This window comes from Vigna radiata, chromosome 10 (assembly GCF_000741045.1).
Source record: "Vigna radiata var. radiata cultivar VC1973A chromosome 10, Vradiata_ver6, whole genome shotgun sequence".
Classification (NCBI taxonomy): Eukaryota; Viridiplantae; Streptophyta; class Magnoliopsida; order Fabales; family Fabaceae; genus Vigna; species Vigna radiata.
In genome coordinates this window covers 3,853,571-3,877,801 of record NC_028360.1, presented here as the reverse complement: position 1 = coordinate 3,877,801, position 24,231 = coordinate 3,853,571, and the positions used below count along the sequence as shown (strand labels likewise).

The window sequence follows — 24,231 nt, the reverse complement described above, 5'->3', positions numbered from 1 at the left end:
CCGAAGGCATGATAAGGCAGATAAGGGAAGAGTGGGCAAGTTATTGTATCCAAAAGTGGAACTAGAGCAAGACTTCTTTTTTGTTGTTTTGAGTTACTTAGGTTTAGTTTAAGTTTATAATTATTGTTATTGATCTTGGATTGAATTATATTTCATTTATAGCTCAAACAAACAATAATTTATTATAAACAATTGTTATGGGAAATTTTTCTGATTTTCAGGTGTGGTTATATTCGAAAAATAAAATTTTATTAAAAAAAAATTGCCCAGTATACGTCGGTTAAGGCAAAACGCGACGTCCACAGACATCAGTCAGTGCAAAACGCGACGTCCAATAAGTAACAGTGCACAAAACAATCCAGCGCGTTCATACGTCTATTTTGTTGACCATTGACGTCTATGGTAACGTCTATTGTTATCTCGCCCGACGTCTACAGACGTCTATTACACAAAGCCGACGTCTATAGACGTCTGTCATGAAGTGACTGATGCAAAGTTACGTCACTGGAATAGACGTCGGATACGAAACGGACGTCAAAAGCCCAAACTAACCGACGTTAATCAGCGTTTTTGCACTAGTGATTTATCGACATATTTACTTTTATTAGTAATTTAAAAACTTGTGTAATAATTTTTTTCTTGGTATTTTGTCTTTTCTCTTTAGATTTTTTATAAATTTAATCATTTTTGTAAATTATAATTTATAATATAAATTATAATAAAGAACAAAATAAGTTCATCCAAAGAATTTTCTAAATAGGTTCCTTTTAAACTATTTTCTATGAACTAGTTTTGAAGAGTTTTTTTATGCATAAAAATGAGGAGACTTCATATGTGATCCTTATAAGGTAATAAATATATCTATTAATTCAAGATCCTAAAAGTATGTTCAACTCCTTTATCATACATAGTCTTAGGTGTAAATATTTTCATTTTAAGTATGTACAGTGAATTTGTAGAGCTTAAACTTAAGTCAACAAACCTTAATAAAAAAAAAGTAAAATTTATGAAAGTATTATAGGATGAACTTAGTAAATACAGTATAAAATATGCAAATCTACAAGTTTAACGCACGAGTCTTCCCAAAATTAGAGTCAATTGTCTCTAATAAATTATATAAATAACTTATAACATATGGAAAATATATAGTTAGTTAGAGTTAGAGTTAAACATTTGATTTTTTTTATAAATATTCAATAATAGATTAAAATTATGTTATGTTTGTGTTATTTATTCCATGCAATGATAGTATATTACACAAAAGCAAATGAAGTTGCAGGAAATTAGAGTCTCAAAGATGATGAGTTAGAAAATTATTTATATTTTGTTGTTTTATTGGCTTTTCTTGATAATTTGTGTACGCATATATGTTTTTATTCTTTAATCCTTATTTTAAAACATTTATATTTTTTTCTATTTATATATACTACAAGATATCATAGTTTGGTGGATTTGGAATTGTCCATATATAAAATTAGGTATTTATCTTAGTCTTGTGGAGGAGATTCTTTGGGTGTGCTGTTGTTTTAGCATTTCTCTTTGGAGAAAACCAACAACATAAAATGGTCGGAGATGAAATCTATTATTGTGTGGCATGACAGACAAAAAGGAGAGACAATACAGAGATCTTTTCAATACGCGGAAAACATTGATTTGCAAGAAGATAATCAGATTCATACGACATTGCATTAATATTTGTAACTTGTTCAAATTGCTGACATTGATTAGCTCTGTGGGATGTAACATCAAACTTTAATACATTAAAAAATTAAAGAAATAGACAAAAGCACATTAGACATGGTGTCATAATGGGATATTTATCATGTACCTTTCTTTGACTATTTTAATCATAATGTGTGTTTAGGTATTATTTTAATACTTTAATCATAATATCTTGCATAAAAAATAATTATAAAACTCAACTTTAAGATATTTTAAAGCCAAACCATCCCATATAGAAACAAAGTCCATCACTACGAAAATAACCTAATTGTGTTTTTTTTTTTTTCACAAATAAACAGACTAAATTACATAATATAAATAGATATACTCTAATTATTCCTAACTCGCGTGATACGCTTCAATATTTTAACATTTATAAGTCTCAATTATAAAATAATTTAAGCATATACTAATTTTTTTAGTATTGATTAATCAAGGATCGAGACATAAAAATGTGTCTAAACTTTTAAAAGAATTTAAAATTTTCAAAATTTCCACTATTTGGTATTTATTAACAAGACTTATGACAATTGTTCAAATAATCGATGTCAAATAGTACATCAAAAATTTAAAATTTTCAAAATTTTTTTTTATTTAAACAATGTGACAATGGTAGTTCAAATAACAATTGTCAAAAGATGCATCCGAATTTTTAGTTTTTTAAAATTCATATTATTTTTTATTTTTCTAATAGAATCTATGACAATGGTTGTTCAAAATAATCGTTGTAAAAAAGTGCATCAAAAATTTCAAAAAATTTCAAAATTCTTGTTTTTCTTTTTATTTGTTCTTTTTAACAAGACCTATGACAACAATTGTTCAAATAACCGATATCAAAATATTGATCAAAATTTAAAAATTTCCACTTATTTCTTATATATATATTTTTTCTAAGAATGACATATGGCCTTGGTTAGTTTAACAATCGATACTATAGATTTTATACTTCAGTTAAAGGTTGATGAAAACTTCAAAATTATCATTGAAATTTATAATTTTTTATTTTATTAAAAATCTTTAGGCACTGATTTTAGAATAACCACTACCATATTAGCAAAAGAAACACAAGTTACCACTTCACAGTTTTGTTCTTCCTACCTTTTGTGAACTAGTGTTGTCAGTGTCTCTGAACTCGAAGGTCATTATTATTGTGAGGCCATCATTATTGCTTTACACTTTGTTGTTGTTGTCACGCTGTGTTCTTTGCTCACCATCGTTGTTGCTTTTCATTCGTTTTTGTCGTTATTGCTCTTCATTCGTCCCTGTCGTCGTAGTGAGTGTGATTGTCATCATTTTTTTTTTCGTTTTTGTGTTTCCATTTGTTTCTCATATTAATATGTTGTTAATATTTGTGTCCAAGTATTGTAACATGGTGATGAAATTATGGTGGGATTGTGAATATTTCTTCAAAACGGAGTGTCCATCCTTCTCCATTATTTCTCACCTTTCACGCTCTCATATTTCTATTATTATCCTCAAAAGGTAGTGTCCATGTTTTTTCATTGTTAATATTTGTTGTTCATCCTTCTCCATTGAAAATCATATTATATTTATGTCTTTGTGTTAGCTTTTATATGTAGGTTATAAATGTAGATGAAAGAAAAAAGAAAAATATTGAAAAAAAAACGTCAACATTAGATTTTAATTACAATCAAAACCGAAACAGAAAGGAATATTCAACTTCAGTCATGTCATAACTGAAGTTAATTATATTTTAGTATTTTTTTTAAAAAAACCAACTTTTTAATCAATTATTTTTAGAACCACTATAAAAAATTTAATTATTTCAAATTAAAAGAATCCATGACTTCAGTTATTTTTAGAATTATCGTCAAAAACCCTTATTTTTATTTTTATTTTTATTTAGTGTTTTAGTTTTTTTTAATCAAAACAAAATATGAACTTTTTTACTTCAGTTCGTAGGTCAAAATTTTTTTCTTTTACCTCGTCTCAATATACACAAGGATATTACCATTTCCATATCTACTATCACATGAGGGGAAAATAACACAATCTTTAAATCAACACCACATGCCGTATACATAAGAAATATATTAAAACTATTCAAATTCACTAAGTTTAAATTTAATCAAATTTTAAGTATTTCGTAATATGATTTATTATTAATGGGATGACTTAACTTTCTTTTCTTTGTTCATCTCTGACTTATTGATCGACTGTTTTTCTTTTTCTTTTCAACTTTCTTTAACTTTCTAACTGACTTATTTCTTTTTGAAAACTAACTTGATCGACTGATAAGAAACAATAATCATAATATCATTTCAAATAAAAAATAAAAAATATAATATTTAAACAAAAATATAAATATCTCGTACGTTCAATAAAATACTTTTTAATATAAGTTATCAAATTCATAAAGTACTTAAAATATAATTAAACTTTTAAAAATAGATCAGATGCATTTAAAAATAGAAGACATTTTTTAAAACTTTTTTTAACTAAACAATAAAAAATTCACAGAACTCGGTAAAAAAATGGTACACGAACAGGAATCATAAAAAAAAAATTATATAGAAGAGAGAATCGACATAAAAGAACTTTGGAAGAATAAAGGTATACGTACTTATCCAACAAGCCCTTTAAAATGGAATTATATATACAAATGCATATAAATTTATACATAAATGTTATTTATAAAAGTTTATAGCATGGAAAAGTACAATTTCCCAATAATAGAAGAGTGACTATTTCACCAACCCAATGGCCTAAAGTCACCAACGACATGTCTAAAAGTAAAAATAACTAATCACTTTTCAATCTTCCAACAAAGTTAAGGCGTGTGTGTTTCACGTTGCTGCTTCTTTACGGATAAGTCGCAAACGGACTTAATTAGTTCTAGAGAGAGCATTCAAAATTATCAAATAAACTTTAAATTTAGTTGAGTTTTATAAAATATAACATTTAATTATGAAGTTAAAAACATTTTACTTAATTTTAATTTTTTATGTTAAATGTAGAGTTGTCAGAATGGGTCACAACCCGTGGACCAATCCGGCCTACCACGGGTTTGAACCAGGTTAGGTTTGAAAAAATTGTATTTTTTATGCGGATCAGATTTTAACCCGGCTCATTTAAATCCGGCTCATGCAGGTTGAACCTGTGGTGGGCTGGATTGGCCAACCAACCCACCTACCTAATTTTATTTTATTAAAATTTAATTATAATTTTATAAAAAAAATATTTATTATTAATTTTTGCTTGAAAAAATTATTTAGGTTCTCTATTTTCAAAATTAATTAACCATCCATGTTGGAAGAGAAATTTGAGAGTGAAATTTGTTTAGGTTTAAATTATAGAAAGTTTGTAATTTTTTTTATTTAAGAAAAAATTGTGATTAGGTGGGCCAGTGAGACAACCCGTTTATCCACCAACCCGTGGTGAGTCGGGTCGGGTTCAAATTTTTCTGGCTCATTAATAAATGAGTCGGGTTGGGTTGGCTCACTAAGTGACCAACCCGTGTTGGGCCGGACCGGATCAAGCCGGATTATCTGTTTTGACAACTCTAGTTAAATGCTTGTAAACATTAATCTAATAAATAAGACGGGTTGGGTTGACTCGCTAAGTGACCAACCTGTAGTGTACCGAACTGAGTCGAATCGGATTATGACAGTTCTAGTTAAATGACTATAAACATTAATTTAATGTAATTGAGAAGTGTTTGGAGAGATATTTGAAAGCATTATAAGGAAAAGCACTTTTATAGTTTTGGTTGACTGAAAAGGAAAAGATAAAGTTAGAGTTTGGGAAAAGGCATGATAAGCAGAGAAGGTTTGTAGGGGTGTGATAGGAAGAAGATGATAATTAAGATTGGAAAAAAAGGGAAAAAGATTTTTGTGTGGTGGGAGAGACAATGATCGTAACCTGTCACAAAAAGTGAGGTTGGTACATAGTCTCAAAAGCAGCTGTCACTTCTAACTTTTTATTTATTTTCAAATTCTTCATGTTGCCGTCGCTTCAATCGCCCTTATGTTGCTCTAACCCTAACAATCTCACCTTACTAGGACATGGAAATTAGGTTGTTTCAATAATCCAAAAATATATCTATTTTAGATTATTGATTTTTTTTTTCATATTTTTTTGTATCAAATTATTTCCTGTGTAGATAGAAAGACACGAATCATTTTTATTTGTTTCTATAAATTTGATGTAATTTATGTAGATGGAAATGAGGGAAAAATGGAAGAAAGACTTCACTTACTAAGTGAAGAGAAATGTCAAGATTACAACTATTTTTATCTTTTCATTTTATCCTTTTTTTTCACATTTGTATGGGATAAATATAATAATAATAATAATAATAATAATAATAGATTTATATATTATTATTTAAGTTTATTTAAACTAATAATCTCTAATTTATTTCAACTTAATTTTTATTGTTCTATTTTATTTTAATATAATTTTATCAATTTTAACCTAGTTTAAATCATAATTCGCATATTATATTAATTTTATATTAATATAATTTACACTAATTATATTTTATTTTTAATTACTTTTATGACTTCGAGTAAAATGGTAATCGTCTAATTTTATTAATTAGAACAATATTTAATCTATCAAACTAATATTATCATCTTTTATTTTTCGTCGTATTTTTCATAATATAAGTAATTTCATGTTCATCTCATTTTCACTTCTTTTTTTTTGTCTTATATTAACATATTTATAAATAAAACCAAGTTCTTAACGAAATTTCAAACTTTAAATAAAATAATGTCTAAATTAATTCAAATTCAGTCCCTTATTCTATCTTTAAAACTCTAAACTTTAAATAGAAAAATGTCTTGAATGTTTAGCTTAGTGACACTATATCAATGAACTTGAAGTCAAAACACACTTTAACCACATTTAAATGACATGATGTGAAAACTTGTGTATTTATTTTAATGAGAGTTTGTAAAGGAAGTATAAAATCATCCTTTTAAAACAAGATTTGCTTTATATATCAACAAAATTGTTTTGTTAGTGATGAATACCCTTATCAAAATATCCATAAGTGAACTAAAACTCATTTAAAAATGTCACTAAGATAAGTTAGAAATCCTTTAAACATATAAAAAATTCTTGGTCAGAAATTATAACGATAATGCATCATTAGTGTGTGAAGATCTCTCAAATAAAAATTCAATATAAAATTCATTAGGTCAAGCACACCTTAAAACAAAAGGTGAAGAGAAAAAGTTTCAACACTAAAGGTAATAATAAATTCAAAACATTAACTTGCAAGATAAAAAAACAAAAAATGTTATTGATAAATTACTTGTGTCGGTTTCTTCACAATTGATAAGGTTCATTTTTATTTATTTTTGTATGTTTATTTTTATAAATAAATCAACTCTTTCGTAGCTTTTATCTTATTTTATTCTTATGTTTAGTGTGTTTTATATGTGCTCAAAATTGATTGAGCACCACTATAACTCAACTAGATGGTATTAATGTCAATGAAGAGCTTAAACTTTCTAAGAAAATTTTCATACTAGGAGTTTGATTTATTTTTCAGCTACTCTTTAGTAATTATGTTGCTTTGTATATTAATAATATTTTGTTTCAATTAATTTTAAAATTTAATAGTCACACAATGAGAGAAGTTCAAGTAACATAAAAAAGGGTTGGGTTTGGAATCAGAGTTGGTTCATCTCTCACAATAACCAATGTTGTGACTCTTAATTCATCTAAGATGTTTGTCTTCCTTTGATTATTATTAAAATTTATTTATTATTTTAACTTCTTTTCTTTTATGCAATTGTTGTCTTTTTAAAAGCCATTTGTTACAAACAAATGCAAAACTATATTTGAATTTTATTTTAGAAGATATATTTGTTACATTTTTTTAAGAGATACTATTACTATCATGAATGGTTAATGTCACAAACTAAAAATATAATTATTTAAGTTAGTTGGATGCTCTGGTTCATGGCTCTTTGATTTGCTTCATTTTAAAGGCTTAAAATTTTTCATGTAGCTTTGGGAGACTGTACAACTTTGAATGTTAAGTTGTGTTGTGCATGATTACATGTTTTTTCATCTCAATTGTTTGATTTGTGATTATTTAAGGGCAGATGTATTTGTTGTAATACTTATTCTTTTTATCCCATTGATGGTGAGAAGTTTTAGGAATTGTTTTGTGGTGCTAAGGAGGAGTAGTAATGTAGCACCATGGTTGTTTAAAAGAAATTGGTATCAACAATAGCTATTCATTGATAGATTTGAATACTTTCCATCATTGAAGAAATATAACCTCTTCTCAAACGAGTGTGGTGCTATTTAATGGATTGTTGGATCAAACCATTTTCTTGGCTATGAATGAAATTTCAATTTGTTCCATCACCAAAACATAAAATAAGTGTGGTGAATAAGCATTTGTTGTACCTTTAAAAATTCATTTATCATATGTTCTATGGGTTGTTTTTTTTCTTTTTTGTTGTTCAATTATTTTCTCATGCATTCTCATTCACATATTCTTACTTCAATGTAACAATGCCTCAAATAAAAGTCATGATTGAAGATGTTCATCCTTTATAAGTTGAATTCTCTGATAGTGGCTTATTGAAGGAACTTGAGATTTTAACCCAAAACCTTACATAAGCTTTTGGAGATTTGAGGTTAATTTTCTAAATTTTTACAATTCTAGTTGATCACCAATTTGTAATAATTGGACAAAATTGGATTAATTCAAAAATTATTTATATTCTTAATTTTACACTCTAAACATTATTAAAGAATCATAACTAACAAAAATCATGCTTTATGACAAAAGATTACATTCATCCATTGTGACCCCTGAAAACATTGCATTGATTCATAAGTTCATAAATACACTTAGTTTTATCTTGAAAAACATCAAGATAAGACGCTATTGTACAAAATCTAATTATTATGAATAATACTTGCCAATCTAATTATTTGGTTTTTGGTTGTTTACTACATTATGTTAACAAGGATATTATGGGTTTTTAATGGAGACAAGACTACTAAAAAGAATTTGAATTTGTGTATCAACAATCTCAACAAGCCATTTTGAAGTAAAAACATGAAGATAATAGAGAATTACATGTAATGATAATATTGTGTGCATGGTTTACATTAACTACAACATTAAAGGAGAAAAAAATACACTTTTATCTATTTTAGTTGTTTTTCAGGTCCCTATTTTTCTTGATTTTACTATGATAAAAGTTGTCATTCCTTGTCATGATGAATGTGGGTGTTACTAACAACTTTGGAATTATTTTCTACGTGAATGATCTTATTTTTTTCTGAAATAGTTATCCATTCATTTGTCTTGCAAGGATGAGTTTTAATGGTTGAAACTCTATCTAGGCCTTTAGAGAGAATGAAATTACTAGTTACAAGGTCATGACACATTTAAAATGGTTTTAGTTGATGAAGATTTCAGTTGGACACAATCCTCTAAATATTTCTTGTTAATTATAGAGCAAAATGATGGTAGAAGAAGATTTTTGTCAATTAATCTAATATAAATTAAATTTGTATATCTCATTCATGTTTAACCGTATTCGAAATTATCCATATTCAACTAACCCGATAAATTATATAGTTGGATTGGACTATGCTAGATTGGTAAAGTTGGGCCTGAACCTAATCTAACTCAATTAATGCTCAAGTCTAACAGTGAGAGGGTTAACCTTTTTCGTTGAAGGAATGCTTATGATGGTTACAACAACCATTGTAATGGACGGAATTACTATCTCACCCCTAATAATAATCATTGTTGGTATAAAAACTACATATTTCTTTAACATGCAATGCTTGTAGTAAGGAGAGTGAGTAACTCAAATCTCAAAGGAAGAACAAGATATATTTAAGATATAAGTAAAAGTAAATACAAAGAAAATACTTAAACGATGCTAAAAAGTTAACTAAGAAAATGACAACACGAGTTTGAAGAAAATCAAAATAATCTATAAAAAACAAAAACAAAGTTCTTAAAAAAAATACTAAAATGAGAAAAATGGGAAACATTCCAACTTTATAAAGTAAACAAAAATTTCACATGCCTCAAATCATTATAAGTGTAGACTCAAATCTATTTTTTAAGACATAATATCTCATTAAAACTAAAATTAGATGAGTAAGATTTTGTTTGGTTTTGTAATTCATAACTCTTCTTAAAGAACATTAATTACATTGAAAGAATATTGAAAATTCATTAAAAATGTCATTTAAGTGATTACCAAGTGGAAGCCATGTCAAATTATATTTTATCATTTTGTAAAACTTATTAATGTTATTATCTTATAAGAGAAATTATCCACTTGATTAGAATTTAGAGCTTTGAAACTTATATACTTATCCACATTCGAATTACTTGAAATTGAAGAATTTAAAAATCAATTCTATTAGCAAAGTCAATTATCAATCACATAATAGAGACAATCTTAACAATAACGTATATGAATTGATATAGAAAACATTCTTTAAATATAATGATTTGGATATAATCTATAAAACATGTATATCACAAAACTTAATATATTAACTTTCAATAACTAGTTTTTATGTTTCCAGTGTTGAAACATCATGTGTAAAGAGATCTCCTATTATAACTCACTTTTATATATATATATATATATATATATATATATATATATATATATATATATATATATATATATATATATATATATATATATATATATAATCAAAATGGTTATTTTTTCTTATTGGATTCAATGACTTATTTTTCAAAGTTTAAAAGTTCCGCTTATTAATTTGTTTGAAAGATGTTAACACTTTAAAACACAACTCATCTAAGCTTCTATTAAACTGAAAAGTAAAAAATTCCTTAAATATGAAATCAAAAGTTTTCAATAACAAAATAAAGCATATACTTTAATAAAATAAGCAAAACCTAATAAAAAGAAATGAAAAACTTGATTTATTGTTTGTCTTTCATATTTAAAAGGTTTTAATAAGAGTTGAATAAAAAAAAAATTCAAAGTTGACAGAATAAGATGTGTCGTGATGAAAAACATCATCGTCTTTACATTCTAGAATCATCCTATTAATAAATAAATAAGATAAACACAATAATGTAACGTAAAAACTTTAAATTAAGAAAAAAGTGATTATCGTTGATTACAAAAATATTATGTAAAATTTATTATAACACATAGACAATTCTTTAATTCCAACTATACTTATACCTTACAACAATCTATTACAAAAATACTGATGCTTATTCATTTCCTAATTACTTGATTTATGGTGTGTCATCCATTAGCAAAATAGATAAAAAGAGACTCACATTTTTTAAGAACTGACCTTTTAACTTTTTTAGAAGACTGAAAAGTAATTATAGCTTTTGGACGAAATTTTTTTATTTTTTACTTTTTAATTTCTTAAATTAAATTAAAAATTTGATGAAATTGAGGAATTGAAAACGTGTTTAAGTATTTTCGAGAAGTTTAATCCCGAAGTTCATTTAGTTGACCCGTTGAGCCTATTGGGTCGTAAATGATAGGGCCAACGTTAGGCCCAAGAGTGATTAATTGGGTTAAGTATTAGCAGCATTTTTTGTGAGAAGAGAGGTGTAGAGAGAGAAAGAGAATGTCGTCGACGGTGCTGGAAGTGACGCGGGCGGCACACGAGGAGGTTGAACGGTTGGAGCGGCTGATAGTGAAGGAGCTCCAGAATGAGCCCGGCACCAACAAGGAGCGTTTGTATCAGAGTCACCGTGTGCGAAACATGATCGATACCATTACCTCCACCACTGAAAAGCTTGTGCGTTTTCTTCTTATTAGGTTTTTCCTTCTTTTTCCATTCTCACATCGTTACCTAGCTTGCTTTTCTACGTTTCAGATTGGGATATACGAAGATAACGACAATGCCAGGAAGGACGAGATTGCTGCACTCGGAGGCCAAACCGCCTCTGGAATTAACGTTTTCAGTGCCTTTTATGATAGACTCAAGGAGGTCAGCTGCTTTTTTTTTTTTTTTTTTTTTTTTTTTTTTTCTATTTTGTCTAAATTTTGATTTGTATTTATCAATTTTTAGATGAAATGAAGTTATCTTTTCGTAAAGGAACTTTAAGTGGTGAAGCATCGAAATTGTTTCGTGTTTAAATTTGTATTTGTGCAGGTTTGTTATTACAATTTTATGTGGAATGGGAAGGAGAATTGGGGATTTAGTCTAGTTATATTTTGTTGAAAAATAATTACAGGATATGGTGAGCTAGAATCTCACTGTTATTTTAGTTCTGTTACTGGTTTATCACTTCATGAATAACGGATTGCTTCTTTTGTGGTGTTGCAGATACGAGAGTATCATAGGAAGCACCCAGTTGCACGTGTTGTTGACGCCAATGATGATTATGAAACGGTTCTCAAAGAAGAACCTCAAATTGAGTTTAGTGGAGAGGTCTCTCTCTCTCTCTCTCTCTCTCTATATATATATATATATATATATATATATCCCTTCCTCCTCCTTTGTGTGTAATATGAAAAAAGAATAGAGAATGTTGTATCCATTAAGTGAAATTGAACTTGACTTAGCATGCGGGACAAACAACAAGCAGGGATTGTTGATAATTTAAAGAATAGCCCTGGCAACTCATGTGGATACTCTGTTTTATGTAATCTATTGTGTTCGATTGGTCATTTAAATAGTTTGTCCATTAATTATTAGTAGAAATGTTAAGAGGATATTGTCTGACATTAAGTTATGTTATTTTGAGACATTGAATATGCAAGATGGAGTTTAACATATTCTACCGAGAGGAGAGGCATGCCACTTTCCTGTACTGATAATTTTTTTGTCCTATAGCTTTTTCTGGGCACTGATCCCGTTGAAATTTTCTTTCAGGAAGCTCTTGGTCGATACTTAGATCTGCATGAATTATATTATCAGTATGTCAATTCTAAGTTTGGAGAGCCACTTGAGTATTCTGCATATCTTGATGTTTTCTCAGACACAAATAAGATTCCTCGCAAAATGAAAATGACCAGGTGAATGTATTCTCTATCGAGTTAATTTAACTATCAATTGGTATTTATGGGGATCCTAGTTTGTATGAAATTTGTATTTTTATTTGTATATAGGCTTCTAATTTTTTGCTGTTTGATATCTCCAGACAGTACCGAGAATATATGGTTAATCTTTTGGAGTATCTGATATACTTTTTCCAGCGTACCGAGCCACTGCAAGATCTTGATCGAATTTTCTCAAAGGTTTTTAATGTTCTCTGGCCTCTGTTTTAAACTTGTAGCATTTTTGGCTTAATTTTGAGCATCACTGTACGTATAGCTTTTTTCATTTTAAGCTCTTTAATCACACAATTAACAAAATGTGAGAATAGAAACTTCAGAAGTCTTTGTTGTGATTGATTTGCATTAGGTTTAATTTCTGAAAATTTTGTTTCAGATCAATCCGGTGATATTGTTGGTCTACCACCTGTCCTGTAATATGATATAGTTTTTGTGCCAATTTCTTCCAAGTTCTCAGGCCTTCTGCTACTATATCTTTTCGTCTCCGAAAAAGTAGTAATTATTTGTTTTGATGGGGTATTTTTGTTATAAGAACAAGGTTGTTGTGGCACATGTGTAAATATATGGTGAAAACTTGTTTTAGGTGGTTAGGACATGTAGAAACCTGGTTAAGGATATTAATAGATTAGATGGAGGGTAACCTAATCTCAAGAGATAGAGGAAGACCTAAAAAACTACAGGGAATACTTCTAAGAAAGATATAGAGGTCAATAAGTTGTCTATAGACATGATTTTACATCAAGACATTGTGCCTTTTTTCTTTCATGTCCCAATTTCTTTTACATTCTTTACTTTTGTTATATATTTTTTAACTAAATCGAGTTGACTTTTGAAATTACTTTATGATATCGGTATTTTATATTTTCTATACAGAAATGCATGATTGGTTATTGGCTAAGTATGAACTTTTAAGTTTCAACAGTCAGCTTCAGCAATTCCTACTTCATGTTTCAATTCTGTTCCTTTATTTCTTGGCTGGAGTAATATTGAATGACATATTGCATTATGAAAAGGAGTGAATGTTAGTTTTGAAAGTTAATCTTAGTGTGTTGGAGAGTTTATAAAAAGAAAAAGCTATTTTTCTTGTGTGGTTACTGTTATGGAAGTACTTTTTATTTCAGAATTTTGTTATCACTTTCGCCCCATAAGTACTCAAAAAGACTTCTCAAAATAGTTAAAGAAATCTGTTTATTTTTAAAGCTTCAACAAACAATTTTTCAAAGCAATTTTTATGAAAGAGAATGTCAAGCAAACTGGCCCATAATGTTCATCTTATTGAAATGGGGATTTATTGTGCTTTGTTTTCATCTTCTCTTTGTATGGGAGGACGAATCTAATACAAATGTTGCAGGTTACAGCTGAATTTGAAGAAAATTGGGCTGCTGGAAGGGTACGGGGATGGGAAAATGACAATCAGGAAAATGGACATGTACCTGCTGAGACCATTGATCTTGATTATTATAGTACTGTTGAAGAGCTGATAGAAGTGGGTCCTGAAAGGTTAAAGGAGGTAAAGTTCAGGACTCTGTATAATTGTGTGAGTGGGCACGTATTCCGTCAATTATCATAAAATTGATGAATTGATTACATCTTTTTCTGCTATTGTTGATGTTATAGGCTCTGGCTGCATTAGGGCTTAAGACTGGTGGTACTATTCAGCAACGGGCGGAGAGGCTCTTCCTCACAAAGGTAATTTCTAACTTGTACATGGTATAAGGTTATTCACTCCTCCATTCCTCCCTGTATTTTATATTTTTTCTATAGAAGGAAGTTGGAATTTGGAATTATCTTTGCGATATGGTATCTCTCTAAAGGTCAAAATTAACATCATGACGGATGTTTAGTGACGTTGTTTTCCTATTGCCTTTTAACTTATCTGCCTTAAGACCAAGACTTTAGTATCAGAGTCAAAATTGTATGCCCAAATTGCTACAGTTCATTATGTTAGAACTTACTTGAACCCATCATTCTGGTCCCTTACCCTATCAGTTATTACAGTTTTTGGAGTACTAGCTGATGTGTATATAATCGGCTCTTGGCATAATATATAACTTCATGCCTGCGTGATTCTATTTTATTAAAGTACTGGAAAACGTTATTTGTTCAGCTTGCCATTATCTCATACATTTGAATAATATTGTGGAAGTATGAAATCATTATCTATTTCATAAGTGGCATTTCCGTTGTCCATGGTAGATAACAATTAAAGTGAAATTCTTTGACTTGCAAAATTCTATATGTTCTAGGAGACCTTGATTCATTGAATTTTGTTTAAAGTGGCTTTGATTCCCTGCCCATAAGCAATACATATGTATAGTGAATCTGGCTTGAAAGCTTGCTATAATAATTTTTCTGTTTATTTTTTTCGTGCAGCACACACCTCTTGAAAAGTTGGAGAGGAAGCATTTTGTTAAGGGGACACGTGGTGTAGAAAAGAACAGGGTTGCTCCAGTTCCACAAGAAGATGGAAATTCTAAAGAAATTGCATTGATGGAAGCTAAAATGGAAAAACTGTGTGATTTGTTGGAGGAGGTTAGCTCATTTTGCTTATTTTCCTTTAGTTTACTTTCATTGAAGTCTTTTCAGCATTTTGGAAATGTATAATGATTGCATTTCTTTCTGGATGTATAATTTTTCTCACCCTTCTGCAGACAATTGCTCGAACAAAAGACAATGTTGTAAAGAAACAGGCCCTAACATATGAAGAGATGGAAGCAGAACGTGAGGAGGTTAGTAGTCATTTAGTCAAAGCAATGTAATGATCTTCAAAAACATAGTGATTCATACTGCATTAATTTGAAAATAGTTTTTCAAATTAGCTTTATTGATTCAGCATTGCAATAGCCTAATTGTTGGGTAGGCACCTTAATTTGCAGCTTTGACATAAATCCAACTTATAAAGCCTGGACAATTCTCACCAAATCTTGTTTTGTAGAATTGATTTAGAATCTATGTTCAAATTCTATGATTAATATCTATTTTTTAGATGATATCATTTTGTATCTTGGATGCCATAAATATAACATGCATTTTTTGTTTGGCTTATAAGCATCTGGTGGCGTTTTTTTCTTTATTTGAGAAACTAAAATCTAAAGAGGCAATGACTGGGTAGATTGGCAGTCATTCAAGTAATAACTGGGTTCATCACGATCCCAAGATGGCTTTTCTCCATTCTACTTATCAATAATAGTACTTTTGAATTATTCACCCCTAAATATAGTTTGATTTGTATCCCACCGATATCTGTGAGTAAACTTGTGTGCAGTAACAGCTTGAGTATAACATTGAATCTTGTGCTTTTCTGCTGTTATAGAGCATCATATATTGGCATTTTTATGAAAGGGTTGAATAGAAAAAGAACAATCTGGCAGGAGTTAACATATGAAAAATGAATTATTTACTGGGGTAATTCTTGTATGGCACTTGTTAAAACAGGTGTTGCCAACTTTTTGTGATTGACTGCAGAAATTTCAAAAGAATTAACTGTTAGATCATAACATTATGTCTCTTTTTGGGTCATTTGAAAATCTTGGACAAATAAAAACTTTGTTTAATTTTCACAGTCCCTATTTACAAGAGAAAGAAGCTTCCGACTTTCTTCTATATCCGATTTAGATGTTGGCTGTTTACTTTTATTCCTTCTATGTACTAAAAATGGGCTCATTTAATTGTTTGTTGTATTAAATATTAAATGATCTTTACAGGAAGAGACACAAGAGGACACTGAAAGCGAAGATGACGAGCAGCAGATATATAATCCCCTAAAATTACCAATGGGGTGGGATGGAAAACCTATACCTTATTGGCTATATAAGCTACATGGTCTGGGTCAGGTATTATTAATTTGTCATTAGAATTTTGGAAACTCAAATCAATATTTTAAAAGAAAATATTGTTACATCTGCTACTATTTGGTAGAATCATGTCACATTAGATAAATCTTTTTACTGATTGAGAGGCTAGGGACTTGTTATAGTAGGTTTTTTTGTGGCTCACAATAGTACTTTTATATACTTCATTAGCTCAACAGTATTTTGATTATTAAATGAAGTGTAATATGTATTTCAGGAATTTAAGTGTGAGATATGTGGGAACTATAGTTATTGGGGGCGTCGGGCTTTTGAACGACATTTTAAAGAATGGCGCCATCAACATGGGATGCGGTGTCTTGGTATACCGAATACCAAGAATTTCAACGAAATCACATCAATTGAGGTACGCATATATTTATTTGTTTCATTCCCTTGCCGGCAATCAGTCTCTAGTATATTCCTTAAGCTAAACATATATTACTTTCATCTTCTGTGTACACAAACGTACCATTATTTTGTTTGTTAATGAGTCTTACTGAGTCCATGATTTCAAATGGAAATAGTCCACGTCAACATTATATTTTTCCCATTTCTTATAACTAATTGAAAGTAACTTAATTAGCCAGCGTTAAATTTTCATTGATGTACTGTTTTGTAGAGAATGCTAATCAAAAGTTTCTTTTATGAGAAAGTGGAATATTTAATGTCGCTAATGCGCTTCTGCTGTAATTTCCAATGAACTTTTTATTTATTCCTTAACGAATTCCTTTAGGGTACTTGTTAGTAGAACCCATTTTTTAAAAGGTTTGAGAGATGTATAACCTAAAAAAACTGGTGTCCATTATGAGCACATGGTTTGATTTAATCAACACTGTACTATATTATTTAATTTCTCGTAACACCTGAACATTTCAATAAGATTCCCCTTGTGTGAAATGCGCAAGGCAATTTTCAAAGGGCATTTGGTTTCTTGAACTTTGTCCAGCAGCTGACATAATTGGCAAAATCTTATTTAAGGGACTTGTGCAGTTTTTACTCCTTTTGTCCTTTTTATTGTATTTCATATCTCTATTCGCTCACTTCAGCTCTATGTTGGACTGCAAGGACGGAAAAATAAAGTGAGGGGATTAATAGTATCTTACATGCTATCATACTCTGTTGCAGGAAGCAAAGGAACTTTGGAAGAAGATACAGCAAAGACAAGGAGTGAACAAGTGGCGCCCAGATCTAGAGGAAGAGTACGAAGACAAAGAAGGCAACATCTATAATAAGAAAACATACACTGACTTACAGCGCCAGGGACTGATTTGAGAAAACAATTTTGAAGATTACTGTTTAGTTTCTCACTTGGTATTGTGTGAAGTGGAAGAAGCAATTTGCTTTCCACTACTAGGAAGTGGGGATTGTAGGACAATTAGCCATATTTTATGGCTTGTATTTTACTTTATTGTGAATTTATGATGATTATTCTAACCAAGACAGGAGAAGAAACAAATATTTCCATTGATGTTAAATAGTATTTGAAGATTTTGGGTATTAGTATCTGGTATGTTTGGAATCTACTTTGCATGGAACAGTGTCCTTACTCTGGTAGCGTTGTAATATCTGTTCTTTCACATTTTTTTCATGGATAATTATGTGTTTATTTGTATGTATAACTTAACGTTTGCTTTGTGCTAGGATTGTCATGATATGGAATAAAATTATCATGATTTCCATGTTTTAACTTGAATTGGAACTTTTGTTGAAGATATGCGAGATGAGATAGTCTTCCTGGCGTCATTGAAGTTTTCGTTAACATTAACTACTTGTTTATAAGGGTCACTAAATTCCGTTATTCAGCGACGTAGATGAATTTTTGGGTGATAACATTAAAAAAAATTTAACGGCAAAGCTTTCTCAATTAATTAAATATGGATAATACTCAAAATTTTATTTAGATACGAATATATGGATAAATATGTACTGTATCTATTTTAATACTCAGTTAAATTATTAAAATATCTACTCATTAAGTAGCCTTATATATAACTCTATATATAATTATTCTTTTGTTCGGCCTATTTTTTATTTATGAATTATTTATATATCTTAGTTATTTTCTTTTTTTATTATAATATTTGTACGGTTATTTTAAAATAATTATATTTGAATATTATTTTTAATACTTTTTTTCACATAAAAGTATTTGATTTTCTTAATATAAAAAACTTATTTTTTTCTCTTTGATTTCTTAATTTTTGTTTTATTTGGATTTTTTTCCAAAATAATTTTGATTATTTACAGTTCTACTAATTTGATATTTAAAAATTTGTTCTTAGATTTATAAAATGCTTTTTATTGTCCTTAATTATATATTTATTTATTTTAGACAATTTTACTAAATTGTATATTAAATCATTTGAATTATTTTTATTTTATTTTAATATTTTATTTGTACCATTGTTTTGGAGTGAAAGGCCGAGATTAATTTCCAAAAGATTGTCTAAGGGGTTCAATAGTTGTCTTCTACTCCAAATTTTCTTGTAATTATTCGTTAAAACTATTCGGAGAATATAAGCAGAAGGTACTTTAATACAAAAATCAGTTTATGTTTAACAATTTAGATATTAATTATGCAGTAAATATAATCATTTATATGCTTACTTCAAACTTATATTTTATAGATTTTACTGTATGTTTCTTATTAATAATGACCAAATTACGACCTGATTGATTATAATCATATTTTATCTTAAGTTATTTAGTATTAAAGTTAATTGTCTTGACAATTGATCGACGACTATCTATTCCTGATGATAGTTTGTTCAAGTGTTTTATTAATAGTTGATTGTCAAGATAATTGACCGGAAAATCATATAATACAATCATGTAGAACATTTATTTTGAAAATTGTTTATATAATTAATTTTATTTTTTAATTCATTATATAATTTTATCATCACAACTGTGTAAAGACAATTTAATTATTATAATATAGTAATTTAATGTTATTGTGATAAATCTTATTTATTATCGTTCAACATAAATTATAAATTGAAGTTTAAAAACATCAAGATCCACCATCCCAAGTACTCCTACACCTCTCACTATAGTGGAAAAAAATGACATTTTATAACGTACAAAAATTGACTTTTTATAACATAGTTAATAGGGATATAGTTTTGGGCAATATAATAAGTCTGCGCATTTTATAACGTAGCAAAAATTTACGTTATAATATGTTGAACATATTATAACGTAGTTTCTGAAGTATATCATAATATGCGCAGTTTATTATGATAATAGGATGTAAAGTATTATGACGTAGAAGTTTTTGTACTGTTCTAATATGTGATATATTATTACGTATATATTTTGGTATGTTATAATATGTGATCAACTTATCATAATGTACATGGTTTAGTACGTTATAATATATGTTTTTTTTTTTTTAAAAAAATTGATCATTACATTTGACATCCAATTAAATTATAATAATATTGTTGTATTATCATCTCATCCAATCAATTTATAATCAATATAGCTTCGAATAAACAAATTTAATGATATTAACAAAATAGAATTCATTTCAAATATTAAATAGTCTAATAATTAGTACATCATTTATACATGAAATTATATATTAAATCCAAATATTACATTAATGTACATACACTATTGAACTGTAGCCAAATTTCTACTAACACTATGATAATGGATAATTTTTATCCGTCATAATAGGTTCGTTATAGAAAAGTATTTTTCCACTAGTGTCCTCACTATTTTCTTTTATTCCAAAAATACCTTACATCTTCCCACTATCCTCAACAATCTCTCTTTCTCTCTCCACATTTATCGTAAACAATCTCTCTCTTCCTCTCCTCATTTGTCCTCAACAATCTCTCTATTTCTCTCTCTACATTGACGAGGGATTGAGATGACACTAAATTCCAAAGTGCAACCCAAGCAATTCCTATCAAGCTTATTGAAAATCAAGTTAAACAGACATTTCACATGCAATTTGACTCAATCCAAAGTTACATAGGAAAACTTCAATATTAGACACTTCACCTTGATTTACACCACCTGTCTGCATAGTTGGAGCTGAATCCTGTGATTGGAATCAAAGGTAAGGACTGAAACAAATGAACATGCCGATAAAAAAATGAACATGTAGGAAATTAATAAACTGATAATCAATTGGTTGCCTTTGATAGAACAACCTAGAAAATTTCGGGTGATTAGTAAAATAATTTTAAGAAAACAGGCATATTGTCACTCGCTGAAAGGCTTCATCAATCTCCTCCTTTGTAAGGCCCTTCTTCTCTAAAAATGTTCTCTTATAGGTGACAAGTGAACCTTTAACTTTCGGGTGAGACAGAAATTTCACAGCATTCTGAACTTGTTCTTCCTTCATCGGTTGAGTTTACAAATACTGATGGAGTTGAACTAGGTTTAGCAGGCTCTACTTCTCTAGTGTTTTGTTGATCCATATTTGCTAGTTGCACAATCTCAACCTAAACCTCAAAAAGAAGACTTGGCAAATCAATTTGATCATACTCAAAAAAATACTTACTCTAAGACAATCCACTATCAAATCCAATTAAGTACGGAAACATTCAAATTAATGTCACGTGAATGCTTTATTAATACGGAGAGAGAAATAGAGAGATTGCTGAAGATAGTAGGGAGATGCATATTGTTGTAGAGTTTGGATGAAGTGTGGGTTAAAGGATTTCTAAAGGTGTCTTCCACCTCACAAAGATGGTTTCTTTGCGTATATTTCTTATCTGAACTTCTTGAAGTTGGAAATTGTTGAGTCCACATTCCATTCTAGATTTTATGAAAATATTTGGTTTAATCATTTGCTGGGTTCCTAGGGGTGAATTTCTTGTTTGTGGGTTTGGTTTGAGTCTGTAAATTGACGAAGATGAAGAATGAAAACGTGATTTGGTGTGAAGATACTCGCAATGGTAAAAGGAGTTGATTGATCACAATTTTGGAGCTTGTTGTAGTTTTTAAGCTCGAACGGGTGTTTCTAGATTGTTACGAGAATCATTCCATTCATTTTTTCCTATTTATTTTAAAAAAAAAAAATAGACAGAATCACATGAACCAAATAATGAAGTCCACGACATTTAAAACATACATCTATTAACTTGGTTGGACCTAATTTAACAATAGGAATATAATCATTACAGTTTTCGCAAAATAAACATTCTTAAAACGCAAAAGAAAAAAAAAGAAAATGACCAATTTAAAATCCTCACCCCAAATACGAATCTGACATATATGATTAAACCAAAATATTTCCTGGGTTGGCTTTGTGCATTCTCACTCCATCTTATCAATACGTATAAATCCCTTTTTTCTAAGTTTGTTATAATTTATTTTAAATAAAAATGTAATAAATTACTTTGACTTTTTAATAAATATAATAATAATTTTAAAGTGTATATATATAGAAAATTAAAAATTAATAAAACTTAAAGTGTAAAATTGTTAAGTAATTAATATTATTTTGAATTAAAAGTTAATACAAATAAAGTCTTTTCTAAATCTGAACACTTAAAATGTAAAGGAAAAATATTAATTAAGAAATGGTTCGGAAAAAAACCACGACTATTTTTTTCCTTTCACATTTCTTCTATATTCTTAGAATATATTAATCACTTAAAAAAAAAGTTCGCAATATAGATTTCCTCCTCTTTCGTCCGTAAACAAATGGCAACGCCATTTCTTATGGGTCGCTGAGACAAAATGAGAAAATAAAAAAGAACTAAATGCTTAAGTAAAAACCTTTGTGGAGAAATTATGTTACGGTAATATATAAATTAATATTCATGAAAAAATATAATTTATTTTTTATTATAAATATTTGTTGAAAAGTCTATTCAAAGGAAACCAGTACTTGATTAGATCCCGTTTGGATAAATTTTGAACAAATATTTGCATAAAAATTAAAATTAAGTTTAGTTCTTCATGAATTAATATTAATTTATACGTTTTAACTTTTGTGGTACTCTTATTCAACTTCGTTCGATATTTAACGAGATTGAAGTAATAAAACAATATTGTGTAACTAAGGCCTAATTTCCTACATAAAATAAAAAAGAAATTGAAAAATGAATGTAATTATAATCCGTGGTAAAAGATCATATTTATGATAGATCGAACTCATAAAGTATAGGAAAATGATAGTTTGACACCCTTTGGGTGACAAATTTTTTATACCAATGATGTGTCAGTCTCTCATTGGTTCATCTTTAAAAAAATAAAAAAAAAAATAAATGATGTGGAAAATGGAGGGCGGTATCAGAAATTGGAACGAATCATTTTCCGAAATTCAAATTCATTCTGAGATCTTGAGAACGAAACCTAGAGAGAGAACGAAACCCTCCCAACGACCAAAGCCCCTTGACGACTCCACCGTCGTTCGCCGTTCAACGGCCACCAGAGGTCCACCAAGAGGCGGCACCGCCGATCATCTTCGCGTTTCTTTCCACCGATCATAAGCAGTCTCACTCTCGCCTCTGTCACACTCACTCACCAGCCACCGTTGTCGCCGTTGAAGGAGTTCAGAGTTCACCAGAGGTAATACCGTTCACCGCAACCGTTCCACCGTTAGCTGCTTACGAAGCCAGAAAACGCCATTGGAGGTCGGTTTTCAAAGCTTTTTTTCATTTATTTCGCTATTGGTTAGCTTTTGTTCGGTGGGTTTAATTTTTCTAAAGCTTTTTTAGGCATTTAGGTTTTGTCTGGGTAAAGTTGAATGTTTTTCGAAGTTTTTGTTGAACATTTCGTCCAGCATGTGCTTCATCCGATTTTTTGTGAAAGATTTTTAGTGCTTATTTCATGTGTTCCTAACACTGAAGAGCCGGTATAGGTTGTTGTTGTACTAGTGCAAATGGCATTCTTCAGAAGTTGCACTTTCTCGGCTTCGCTCTCGCGTGGTAACTGAGGACAGTAACTAACTGTTTTGTTTTTGGCGTTGTTTGTGTTTGTTTATTGTTTATTGTTTATGTTACTTGCTGATTTTTACTTTTACAATGGAATCACAGGGTCAACAATCTAATCTCGTGAATTCAGTTAGATGGCTCCAAACTCCAAGCTCCAGTAACACTGTATTTTCTTTTTTCCTCCATCCTTATCTCTTTGTCGTTGGTGCTTGGTGAAAAGTTTACTCTGAACAGTGTTTAATCTGAGGAGGGTGTTGCTAATACTGTTATTGTGGTGAAGTTTGGAATTGGGTATTCTAGTATAATTTCTCTTTGGAATTTGGGAATGAAGGATACCTCAGACTAATTGTTGTTTATTATAGCGTGAAGTTGGTTATAAATTTTAAACTAAGTTTTAATTTTCTTTTATGTGGATTATTGAAGGATCTTTATTATGAGTTGAAAGAACTCGTTCCAGAGTATCAGGTTTGTTTGCGATTTTGAACTTCCGTGGTGACACTGTTTTATGTTGGATGCATTAATTTGTCATGTCTGCTCACACATTGAAGAAATTTTCTTTACATGCTTTCTCATCCCAAGAAAATGGTTTCAATTGTTAGTAATTTGTTCATTATATGACTATGAATATTGGACTTGGCTTGGCATATGTTAGAAAGTCATGTGTAATCTGTTTTGGAAATACTCTTTTAGCTCCCGATCTATCTTGTATCGTTAATACTTCTACAA

At 29.3% G+C, this 24,231-nt stretch overlaps 1 protein-coding gene across 1 annotated transcript; it reads left to right on the top strand.

Moving 5' to 3' along the window:
* Window positions 1–11,316: 11,316 nt before the first annotated feature.
* Window positions 11,317–18,103, top strand: LOC106774457 (splicing factor SF3a60 homolog). Its single transcript, XM_014661456.2, has 12 exons — window positions 11,317–11,490; window positions 11,569–11,682; window positions 12,022–12,126; window positions 12,571–12,713; window positions 12,839–12,935; window positions 14,104–14,262; window positions 14,370–14,441; window positions 15,126–15,284; window positions 15,404–15,481; window positions 16,457–16,585; window positions 16,821–16,967; window positions 17,729–18,103. The coding sequence occupies exons 1-12, from the start codon at window positions 11,317–11,319 to the stop codon at window positions 17,873–17,875; spliced, it is 1,524 nt and encodes a 507-aa protein (XP_014516942.1). The 3' UTR covers window positions 17,876–18,103.
* The last annotated feature ends 6,128 nt before the right edge of the window (window positions 18,104–24,231 follow it).